This window comes from Chinchilla lanigera, unplaced genomic scaffold, assembly GCF_000276665.1.
Source record: "Chinchilla lanigera isolate Chin_1 unplaced genomic scaffold, ChiLan1.0 scaffold00117, whole genome shotgun sequence".
Lineage (NCBI taxonomy): Eukaryota > Metazoa > Chordata > Mammalia > Rodentia > Chinchillidae > Chinchilla > Chinchilla lanigera.
Window position 1 is genome coordinate 4612889 of NW_004955518.1, and position 13050 is coordinate 4625938.

At 38.5% G+C, this 13050-nt stretch overlaps 1 protein-coding gene across 1 annotated transcript in view; it reads left to right on the plus strand.

The window, feature by feature from the left end:
* Vwa8 (von Willebrand factor A domain containing 8) overlaps window positions 1–13050 on the plus strand; it is a gene marked incomplete at its 5' end in the record, with an annotated part of 371699 nt that overhangs the window by 261108 nt on the left and 97541 nt on the right. The window contains 2 exon segments of the mRNA XM_013506956.1: window positions 4494–4575; window positions 8647–8851. Coding sequence (XP_013362410.1) covers window positions 4494–4575; window positions 8647–8851 — 287 coding nt within the window.

Sequence of the window (13050 nt, forward strand, 5' to 3'; positions counted from 1 at the left end):
TCCTCTTCTCTCTCATCCTCCATTCTAATCCATCATCAATCACCGTGCTCTTGCATAGGCCCCCAGTGATACATCTTTTTATTAAATGTTGTTGCCAGCATCCCATCCAAAGCACCATGACTACGGTATTGCCATAGCTTCCCATCACTACTACCTCTTCCTCTCTTCCCCTTTCCTGTCTGTTCTCCACACATCCCAGTGATACTTCTAATGTGTTCATTTGTTCTTATTAAAGTCCAGTTTATACTCAGTAAAATTCACCCTTTCTATCGTATTGTTCTGTGAGTCTGACAAATACAAACATTGTGTAATCACCACCAAAATTAATAAAAGAGTTCCCTTACGCCTAAGTTCTGCCCGTGCACTTGTGGTCAGGCCTTCCACCTACCTCCAAACCACAACTGCTCTGATTTCTGTCCTTACAAATTTGCTTATTACCAGAATACAATATTAGTGGAATCATACTGTTTGTAGGTTGTAGTCTTTTTAGTCTGGCTTTTTTCACGTAATATAATGTACTTGAGAATCATTTATGCTGTATATAGTAATTGTTCATTTTATTGCTTGTATGGATGTATCAAAACTTGCCTATACATTCATAAATTGATAGCTATTTGGATTTCTCCATTTGGGGCAACAATGAATAGGTCACTATAGACATTCATGTAGTTTTTAAAGTGAACATAGGTTTTTGCTTCACTTGAGCAAATACTTAGGAATGGCTTTTTTGCATCATATAATAAAATTGCCAGTCCATTTTAGTTTCTTTTTTTTTTTAATTTTGTCTTTTTGAGACAGGGTCTCACTGTGCAGTTCAGGCTGGCCTTGAGCTCACTTTGTAGCCCAGGCTGGTCTCAAACTCGCAAAGGTCCTCCTGCCTCAGCCTCCCGAGTGCTGGGATTACAGGTGAGCGCCACCACACCCAGCCCAGCCAGTCCATTTTATGAAGTGGCAATACCATTTTGCAGTCCTGTCAGCAATGAATGAGTGTTCCAGTTGCTCTGTAGCCTTGCCAGAAACTGTCACTGCCAGTTTTTCACCTTCGTATAGTGCTAGCATTATAGCACTATCACGTGATTTTAATTGTGCTTTCCCTAGCACCTAATGATGCTGATCTTTGTTTCATGTGTATTGTACTCAGGAAGTGCCTCTTCAGATCTTTTGCCCATTTTTAATTGAGCTTTTTTTATTTATGAGTGCTTTTTATATATTCTAGATACAAGCCCAGTGTCAGATATATGCTGTTTAAACATTTCCTCCTGTTTTGAAGGGCAAATATCCTGATTTCTTCTAGAAGTTTTATAGATTTAGATTTTATATTTAGATCTATGATCCATTTTCAGTTCCTTTTTTATGAAATGGTGTAAGAGACAAACACAGGAGCCCAAGAGTCAGAGCCTAGTGTTAAAGAGCATGTAGAAGAGCTTGAGCATAAATTGGTACAGGAAAGAGTTGGTCATTGCCATGCTGATAGCTCAGCTTTTATTTTCACTGCTTTACATACTACCATTTATTCATCTCTTCTTTGACAAGACATATTAGATTCTTTCCACTTTTTGCCATTACACATAGTGCTGCTGTGACTGTTCTTCTACCCCCCCCCTCCTCTCTCTCTCTATATATATATATATCCTGTAAGGATCTGTTTCAGAGTGGAAGAGTAGAATTGCCGGTGTTGTTTTTCCAGCAGCATGAAAACATCACAGGAGAACGCCATAATATGGAACCCCATAAATAAAAGCTTTTTTAATGGCACACATCACTCTTTTAATTTGTGAGTAAGGACAGAAGTGCATTAAACCTAGAGGATAGTGAGTGAACATCAAATTGTGTTTGTAGAAAGTGTGAAATTTTTAATGTAATCTTTCCTTTGAAGATTTACTTGGTTTTTTTTTTTGCCTGACAGTTTTTATGTTACTCTTCACCTGGCATTGTGCATATAATCTGTCCCCACTGTTCTTGGGAACCAGGTGATAAACACTGCAGCAAAGACTTCCATTTAATGGTCAGTGAGCTAATCTCTAAGTGCAGCTTATTCCTATCTTTGAAATCCACCTGGATTATAAATGTAATGGAAATATACAGAGCTTCCGTTCTATCTACAGTGTAGAAACATTTAAAATGCTTGGACAAGGACTTGACTACATTTGAAGAAAAATCCCGACACAGTTTTCGTTCTCTTAATTCAATTGAATATTCCGTTCAAGGAGATCCATAAGGCTTTAGCTTTATTTTCTATTTTCACATCAGGAAACATTGCTTTTGATTATTTAAAAAGTGCTTACCTCTACTACCACCACTACCACTATTCTTAATACTTTCCCAGTAGCCACAGATTCCCTTTTCTGATATGTGAAAATATTTTAATAATACCGGGAATAAAACTCGTGCTTTCTCCCTCTTAAAGTAGCAGGCAGAGCCATTATTGTATTTTCTTACCCTCTATGCTGTGGAAGTAATTTTCATAGGGAAAGCAAAGATGTAGAAGAAGACTTTAAGTTGGCCTGTGTTACTTTCCCGGTGCCTGGAGAGCACTGATGACAATAGTACAGTTTAATACTACTACTTATAAAAATGGCTCTGAGTGGTACACCAAGATGTTTAAACTGGTGAGTTAGGCGGCTCTAGTCATCGCAACAGCTTCAGTAACTGGTTGTTTTTGGCAAAAGAACCCTGGTCTATAAATCATTGAACCTACTTCAGCAAGGTTCTAGCAGCGAGCATTGTCAAAAACTATATAGACTATAAAACCTTAGCCACAGTTGACCTTCTATCCTGAGCAGCACAATGCAGACTGTGTGTGACGTTTATGGTAAGTGTGTTCATTTTATACAAACAGCTCTCTGGGGACAGCCAGTCTGGACAGGTGTCAGATTATAGAATGACTCCCTTTCTTGCCCCGCCTTTCCCTGCACATCACCTTCTTTTCCTCCTGAGCCCTTTGCCCCTGGGACTTCCTCGTGCCCAACTCTCCAGCTCATCCCTGACCCCAAGTTGTAATTCCCACTCTGGGATTGTTTACAGGTCCCCAGAGGCCCACAGGAGACCAGCAGTGCACCATTTTCCCCTCCCAAGTCAGGAAGCGATGCTCAGAGTGAGAACCAGAGCTCCCCCAAAGAGAAATGAAGCTATTCTCAGTGCCAATAAGATTCCGAACTCCTCAGAGGACAAAAACAGCCAAGTTCATCAGGAAAGCCAGCATGACGAGCTCCTCCAACAGAACCAACAGCTCCTTACAGCTTTTACCAGCTCCTACCAGCTCCCAACAGCCTTCTCTCAGCTCCCAACAGCCTTTCAGCGTCTTCTCCAGTTCTGCCTCTTATGCTGCTGGCAACAGTCCCCAGGTGGGCCTCCCACACCCAGCATGACGCTTACTCAGTTCAGCTGGGGGTTATAAGTTGACCATCAGTTGGTAAGGAACTGTTGGTTCTGTTGGAGGAGCTCATCATGCTGGCTTTCCTGATGAACTTGGCTGTTTTCATCCTCTGAGGAGCTTGGGACCTTGTTGGCACTGAGAGTGGCTTTGGTTCACTTTGGGGGAGCTCTGGTCCTCACTCTGAGCATCGCTTCCTGACTCGGGAGGGGAAGATGGTGCACTGTCAGTCTTTTGGAGAAGCTTGCTGCCTTGGCTTTCCTGATGGGAGCTCAGCTGTCTTCACCACTGGAGGAGCTCAGGACCTCACTGTTAATGAGGACGGCTGTGGTACCTTTTGAGGGAGATCTGGTTCTTACTTTGCACGTTGCTTCCTGGCTCCAGTGCAGATCCCTCAGCCTGCTGGTACAGATCTTTCATCCCGTGGGCACAGACTTTCTAGATTCCACCACTGACCTTTGGGCCTTCCCAGCGCAGATCCATGAAACAGGCCTGCATGTGATATTGTTATGGGCTCTGGGCCTCCAATTGGTCTTGTGGGAGGCACTGTTATGAGCTCTAGGCTTTCAGCTGGACTCATGCAGGACATTTCTGTGGGATGCAGGCCCTCAGCTGGCTTCCTTGGCCATAGTGTGTGGACAGATTTCCTGCACTCTTTTGTATATCATTCTTGGAGTGACTATTAGAAATAACCTTATAAAATGTGTCCTGTATGTGATTGTTTACCCTTGCAAAAATCCCAAGCTGACACAGTGTCTGAGGCCCTGGGTTCAATCCCTGGTATGGAAGGAAAGAAAAATGCCTGTAAGTGCTAAAACGTTGACCTATCTTCAGAAGCTATCAAAGATGATGAAAATAAACGGGCTATTTTCTGACCCTAAAAAATCACAGGTCAGTATGCTTCCCTTTGACAATCCCCATGTTTCCCTGAGGAAACATAATTTTTCAGTACAGGTGTGGGAGCTGGACTTCACCAGTACCTTGTCAAGTAGATCCCAGAGCTCTACCCTAGTCTACTGATAACAACTTATGCTTCTAATGGTATTCAAGTTTTCCTGGGTTCCTACTTTGGTACCAACCAGTCCTTTAATACTTGACTCATATCATGCCTTATTTGCAGATATTAACCCTCCAGAGACAGCTGGTTATATAGAAGTCACTGATCTTCAATCAAAGAAACTCCGATATGTCCCTGTTCCCAGGTAATTCATTTCACTTTTGTCCATAGCATAGTATGTCATTTAAAAAATGAGTTCTTAGCAAGGCACAGTGATACACACATGTCATCCCAGCAACTCGGGAGGTTGAGGCAGGAGGATTGCAAGTTTGAGAACAGCATAGGCAATTTAGCAAGTCCCTGTCTCAAAATTTAAATTTAAAAAAAAAGTTAAAGAACTGGGGATGTAGCTTAGTGCTCCCTGGGTTCAATCCCTAGTAAAAAAAAAAAAAAGAATTCTTACTGAGTTCTCTGAATAAATGTGTAGTTTTTGCCTCCTTAAATAGCAAGCTCTTCTTTCTCTGGTTATGCTTGGTTTATATCTTGCTGTTCTGCATGCTTTACTGGCATTTTTATTTTCATTTTGGAAAAATATTCAAATATTTCAAATAAACTATAAGTGCTAAGGGCTGGGAATAGGTGTAAGTTTCATAGCCTTCTAGCCTTCATTCTTTTTTGTTTGATGTGTTCTAATGCTGTTTTTCTGCACCAAAAATAGCATTGTTAGTATTACAGGAATTTTTAATACTTATTAACCTTATATGTTGGTTTTCTGAAGTTTGTATTCAAAATGTCAAAGGAATTTAAATAGCATTTGTTTAATATTGTTCTAAATATGTTACTGTGCATCTGCAGTCATGAAGGCCATGCAGGAGTCAAAGGGTTCCCAGAGATTTAGACTGGAACTCATTACCATTCACTGCCTTTATTATTGTCCAGCATTGGAAGCAAAGGTTTTTAGATCAGCTGGACTCGGGATCCAAAAGCAGATGCATCAAGCTGGAGTCTGTGTTTGAGGAACACAAAGACAGGTGTGCTCCCTGCAGCCTGTCCTTTCCTGAGCATATCAGTGCCTTGTCTCCCTCTGCTTAGCCTAGACTCCTCTTTACCCTGACTTGTCCCCCAGGCCAAAACCTCCTTTCCCTAATCTGTTCACTCCACTTTGATCTGGATTAAGATATATTCTATTCCCCCCCTGGGGGGGGGTGACTTTCTCACATGTGACTGAGCCCTCCAGGAAACAGGGGTGAAGCTTTGTCAGTAGTCTTAATCAGAGGGTCCTGGAGAGCTTTCCTGTATCAGAGGAAAGCCAGAGGAGCCAGGGACAGCCTTGACTGTCAGTCACTCAGAACATCACCAGACAATCTTTCTTCCTTTTCCTCTAACCTTGAGAAAAAAAGAGCTCAGCGTGACAGCATGAAATAACTCAGCAAAAAACTGTTACATTTCTGAGGACCCTTTAATTAGGTTCAAAAACTATGCAAATGAAGTCATTATTCAAAGAAATTTATTTTCTTGTATATGAATGTATGTATGTATGCATGTGTACGTATATGTAAACTTTACAACATCTTGGAACATGTTAGTGTGTGGTTTAATGGAAAAAGGTTCTCAGTCATTTGAGGAAATTCCTCACTCCATTGTAGTTGTATACTATTAAGATGTATTGTTAGTTCAAGTAGCAAAAGCAAAGAACATCTTTTCTTTAAAAGCATTTTGAAGCACTGATCATTTTTTCCAAGACGTCTCTTAATTTCTCCCCTCAAGAGCTGTTTACTTCAGTTTTGAAATGCTCTGTATGAACTACATGGTCTATCTGCCATCAGAAGACTCGCTGAAGAGTAGCTGCTTGTGCAGCCAGGCACCAGCTGAGCACTATAATTTGCACATTTAGAACCGCACTTTCCAATGGATGTAACTCAAGCCATGAATGCAATTTTATGCTTCTTGTAGCCACAAAAATATCAAAAGGTCCCAGCACTGATTGCAAGTTCAGGCATCTTAGCCACCCTAGCAAGACCCTGTCTTGAAAAAGGGCAGAGGATGTAGCTCATGAAGGGGTCCTGGATTTAATCCCCTCTACAAAGAAAGAAAGGAAGGAAGGGAGGGAGGGAGGAAGGGAGGAAGGGGGAGAAATAGATGAACTGAACTTTAATAATCTATTTTATTTAATGCAGTGTATCTAAAATTTTATCATTTTTAGTTTGACGTACGTTCAATATAAAAATTTTAGTGTATGTGCTGCCGAGGCAAGCACCAATACAAAACTTTTAATGAGACATTTTACATTCTATTTTTCTTCTAAGTTTTTGAAGCCCAGCATATAATCCATACTGTGCATCTGCAGTCATGAAGGCCATGCAGGAGTCAAAGGGTTCCCAGAGATTTAGACTGGAACTCAGTGTGGAGTTTTCACATTTCAAGAGTTTATTTCATCACCAATACCTTAGTCTTCAAGGGAATAACCCCCTTGGATTTCATTTGTTTTGCTAGTTGCTGAAATTTAGCATTTTGCTAGATAGCAGGAATTTTCATTTGATGGCTAACTTCAGTTAATAGAAAATATAATAACAAAACTATAATGTAAATACAGGGCCAAAGAACATGTCACTTTTACCCCTTACATATTTTTCCTTCATATTTTTGCTCTACATATTTCCATTTTTAAAATGATACCACCTAGCTGTCATATGTGACTGTATATAAATCTAGGCTTTATTATTATTTTGTGTTTATTTAAAACTTTGTAATTATGTATATGGGGAACATTCATTTAAAAAGAAAGTGAAGAAGAGATTCTAGACCTGATGTATAAACTGGAGTAAATATGTTGATGAAATTGCCCCTGTAAATTTAAAATTTTGCAGTAGATTCGAAGAGGGACAAGATAGATACAGTGCTCAACAATACTCTACAATTTAAGTGTTATTGCCACATAATTTCACATAGACAAATTTCATTATTCTTGAATAGCTCTTTACTTAATAATCTGTAACTGCTAATGTTTTTCCTAAAACAATTCTTTGATAGAGTACCATGAAATAAATCTAATTTTATATCAAACATTACCCTCTTTAAACCCTTCTAGGAGTCCTGCACAGTACTTCGGGAACACACAGTCCAGTTCTTCTGTCCCCTTCATCATAAAAACATCTAAGAAATACGCAGTTGACTCTAAAAATGTACATTCCTAGAAATTACCATAAATAGGATTATAATATATAATAAAAGAAATATGAAATATGTAAGAAATATATATGTGTGTTCCTTGTTATAGAGTCATATTATTTTAACAGTCCAAAAAGGTAAAAATCAAATACAAATGTACTTGAAATGCAGGAACAGACTTTAGTCTCAGCAGTGACATGAGGGCTCCAAAGTGCGAGGCCCCAGTGCAGTGTGGCAGGTATTAATTGGTATGGAGTTCATTTCTTTCTGACAGTGTCATCTGGTGCCCACAAACCCAGGAAAATATAAATAACCAATATATTACTGTGTCTTTTTGTTCTTTACAGATGGATGTGTTAGCATCTTTTTTTTTTTTTTTTTTTCTGGTACCAGGAATCGAACTCACGACCTCATGCTTGCCAGGCAGGCGCTGTGCTGCTGAGCTAAATCCCCAGCCCCTAGTATCTTATCTCTTAATGTACTTACTGTTAGAGTTCTACTCAGATCAGGCTGCCATAACAGAATGCCACAGACTTGGTGGCTTAAATGACAGACATTTATTTGTCACCATCTAGAAGCTGTGAAAACCATGGTCAAGGTGCTGACCAGTTCATTTCCTGGTGAGGGCTTTCTTTCAGATGATTGCTTATAACTGTATCCTTGAATGGATACTATCACATTACTATGACGAATGGATACTGTCACAATACTATCACACTGAGGGTTAGGGCTTCAGCATGTGACTTTTGGGAAACACAAGTATTCAATCCATAACAAATTCTTTATAGCAATTGAGGAAGCTAAATAACTTTTAACTAGCTTCATTACTTGAATTATCAACACATAGCATATTGTCATTAATTATACAGTATCTCACTTAAAGTAGTTCTTGCTTTTTATATTCACTATTATTCTGCTTTATGTTTACAAACTCAGTATATTCTGTCTCACTTTTGCTCATGACACATATCCCTGTAACCTCCCCGTGCTGTGAAGTAGGTAAGAGCAGGTATGAAAGGATGAGTAATGTTGTGAACAGACTTTCTAGGCTGGAAAGGACATTTCAAATGTAAACATCATCCTCCTTCATGTTGGATTCCACTTTCAGGTCAGAATCTCTCTCGCCTTATACCACGTGGCTGTCGACCATTTCGGACACAGATGCCCTGTTGGCTGAGTGGGATGAAAGTGGTGTTGTTACAGTAGATATGGGGGGCCACGTCCGGCTGTGGGAAACTGGACTCGAACGTCTGCAGCGATCACTGATGGACTGGAGAAACATGATTGGTCAAGAAGGTGACAGATATATGCAGGTACCATCTGAATTGCCCTTACCTGTTATCGTACGCACTTGAGTGTAAAGGCCACATCTGGGAAAATGTCTAGCTTAGTGACTCAAGTACAGGTGCTTAAATAGCTAAAATAATTTTTGAACTCTCAGCAGAAAAAGATAAATCTATCCATAGAGGCAGTGAAAAAGTAAAAATGTGCCTTTTCTGTGTTAGTACTTAAATATGCAGGTTACTAAAAACAACATGCAAGTACAGCTATTGGCCTTACTTTTTAAATCTTTATCACTTACTAGTTTCTAACGCCAGCTTTGTTTCATCTGTTATGATTTTTACTCCTGCTGTTGTCAGCATCTCTACCTGCTACCAAGGAAACCGGAGCATTGGAGAGCTAACATCCAACTCTTATAAGGCCCATATCTTTGGACTAGAGGTTAGAGAAATGTGCATCCAATAGAGTTTTTACCAGTTTCCCTTTTTCTAGATAATTTAAACTTTGCAGTCACAATGGGCAGACCCATGCCTGCACTGGAAAGAGATACGGGGCTAGGCCACCAAAGCAAAAGGAAAACCCAGCCACTCTGGAAATGACTAGTAGCTGTCTGAAACTCATTGGAAGAATGAATGAGGAAGGATATATATATATGTACTCATATAATAAAATGCTTTGTTTAAAATTTATTTTAATCTGTGAAAAAAATTCTGTTGACATTTCATTCTTATCTACCAAAAGAAAGTAGGTTCTTGCCTTCTGGCCAGCGGTATTGAACCGCAAAAAGCCAATGAATAAGGTGTTTCCATTGACTATTCCATCAATAAATTGATTAATAATTACTATTTTATATGATTAGTTTGTGATTTCCCTTAAAAGAGAAATCAATGTATTTGTGAATGAATAATACATATTTCTCTTAGATTCTTAAAAGCTTATAGGAAAATCTCAGACCAAAGTAAGCTAGGAACCTCCAGTCTTTTTAAAGGGACATAAATAATTAAATTAACACAAACATATTATTCTAAAATAAACATGTTGTTAAGTGCAATGGATCTGTTATTGCAATAGATAGATGTTGATCGCTAGAAGACTATTTATGATTCTGATTCTTTTATTATGCTAAACATTAATTTCTTCTCTGAATTAAGCTCATCGTTTCACTAGAGTCATTGGCACCTAGTAAATATGAGTGTATTTAAATTTCATGTATTTTATTTTAACTTCTCACATATTATAGAGATCAAAGGTCATGCTTTTCCTATGGCCAAGATGTAAGGCCTAAATTGAGGATTTTATTTTTTTCTCAAGAGAACTTTTGAAAGATTTTAGTAATGATTTTGATAGTGCTTTTTGACTGCTACAAAAATTAAATACTATGTTGTAACTGTATAGCTCTTCTTCCCGGGCACTTCTCTGACTATATTGTGAATCTCTGTATTCCCATGACCTAGAATAATGATTGATACACAACTGATAATTAATATTTTTTACATGTATACTAAATTATACTAATAACTGAAGGTATTTCATAGCAAATGGGATCCTTCTTTTAAACTATCACAAAGTATTCATTTTATGCTTTTATGTACCCAAAGCTATATTTATTGAATGAAAATATATAGTCACTAAGTTAGAAATGAAAAGAACCATAGTATCTAGCATCACTAGGATAGCCAAAACACTTGTCTACATTATACAGTACAATTTTTGAACTTTCTCTAAATCATTTTGTAGGAAGTATATAACTTTATGTCTCCAGGTGAAAATTCAAATATCAGAAATAAGACAATTAGTTAGTAATTGTTAGTAATAGTAAGACTATTAGTTAGTAATAAAGCTGTATAATTGAGAATTAAGTAATTGTTGCAGGTAGAAAACTAGAATAGATGTTAGCTAAAATTTTCCCTTTGTGTATAAAATTTTCCCTCTGTATATATATTTTTCAAACTGAGATATAAATTGTGAACATACACCTTTATGTCTAAATGGATAAGATGAATTGTCCAAATAGACTACCACTGTTTTAACTTTTTGTTGAATTTCTTGATAACTAATGAGAGAGTAGGGCTGGGGATGTAGCTCAGTGGCACAGCGCCTGCCTGGTAAGCACAAGACCCTGAGTTCGATTCCCATTACAAAAAGAGAGAGAGGGGGAGGGAGGGAGAGAGACAGAGAGAGAGAACTGCTCTTATTTAGGTCAGTTCATGTTATTATTTATCAGGAGATCACACAACCAAATCTTACCAGGAATCATTCCAGATAATAACAAGTAGTCTTTGTCTTCTTATAATTTCCTTCTTCGATCCTCCAAGGTACCTCATTTATGGAGTCTTTATTCAGCATAGGTCTGCTCTTGATTTTTGGAGCTCAGACGTTTCATAAATAAAGTAAGTAAAGAGAATAGACTTAGTGCTCTCCTTACATTTGCTGATTGCCAGCGGCCTTCCCTGTCACTGGTGGAGTAACCTGATCGCCATCTAGTGGTCAAATGAACCTGCTGTACATGTTTGCTCTCCAGCAGTTTGAGTCAGCTCCCAGCCTCCTGCCTTAGAGGTTTACACACTCCAGTCCTGTGTGGTTCATGTTGGGTGATAGATATTCCAGGCAAACAACCTGCCAAGTCATCTATCACGAATGACGCTCCGTGTTTTCCTGAGCCGTCTGGGTAGTAGCAGACAGACTGTCCATATGTGGATAAACAGCAAGTTACATGCTTTCCCACTGCCTTTTATTTCTTTGCTACATTTCAGACTCCTAGATGTATTAGCTTAAAAGCCATTCTTGATTTTAATTTTTAAATGAAAGCATTGGTATATTTTTAAAATGTGTATGGCTTGCAAGAGTGTAGTTAATTGAGCTCTGCATATAAAATGTGTTCCATGATAAGAACATGTAAGCAACTATAGTGAACAACTGTAACAACAAATTTGAAGCATTACTGTAGCTGGAGTTCCCAGAACCCATTTTTAAGAACACAGATTTGTTACTTTGGACCCCATATTTTCATAAACATGTTAATTAGAAGCCCAAAGTCTAGCTATATTTCATATGCTCTTTATAAAGTGTTACATTTGTATCCCTCCCAATGATGCTATCAAAACTACTCCAGCTTTCTCAGAAATCAGATCGTTTTCTCTAAAGGTTCTTCATGACTACTTTTTGGGAACACAATGGTTAAAAGTTCACAGCTTTCTTTTCTAATTACAGAAGATCAGAAAGTAAATCCTCCATATATTACTGGTAGAAGCTCTTGGAGGCTTCTGAATAGTACTTCCTGAGCCATTTCCTGTAACAGTGGGTTAAATCTTCTGAAACACAGTGCACCACTAGACCTAACATTTTCTTACAACTGAGATCCTGCCTGGTGCAGAGGAGGTGTGCTGATGTGGAAACGGAAAACAGAGAAGCATAGAAAGACCTGAATGCGAAAAATAACTAATTTATATTAAGCACTACTAATCACTCCCTGACTAAAGAAAATATTCTAGAACCACAAATAAATGAAGTTTGATGTACCTAGGCAGCTAAACTTAGCCTTTCTTTAGCCACTAGTCCAGCAGTTTTAATTATTTTAGGATCTCAATAGGTCCAGGAATGGTGGCACATACCTATAATCCGAGCTACTCAGGTGTCTGAGACAAGAGGAATGCAGGTCTGAGGCCAGCCTGGGCAACTTAGCAAGACTCTGTCTCAAAACAAAATAAAAGAAAAAAGAAGAAGATAAAGACTGGGGATATAGCTTAGCTCTCCCTGGGTTTAATCACCAATGCCATCAAAACAAAACAAAAAACTTCAGTAAGATGATTAAGGGCTATTTTCAGTTTTAGAAGCCATAAATTGTTTAATTGACACTCTTCAGTCTTCAGTACACAGGTTGCCTCCAGATCTGCGGTTGTACACCCTTCTTTGTTGTTTTTAAGCAGCATGGTTCACTCCTGGACTTCATTATTTGCTTTGGTCAGTAACTCTGAAAACACTTAACAGTGTAACGCAGTGGGTTACTCTTATAAACGATTCACATTTGATAGGATTGTCATTTGTGTTTAAGTCTTTGGGAATCTTTCTTAGCCCAGAAAGGCAATGTTTTTTTGAACTTTTACACTTTTCTTTCTGCCTCATATTGATATATCAGTAGAGCTGGCTTTTGCCAAGATAGGCTAGGTCCTTGTCTGAGTGGTAACCCTTGATAAATCTCTAATAATTTTTTTCTTTTTTTTTTTTTTTTTTT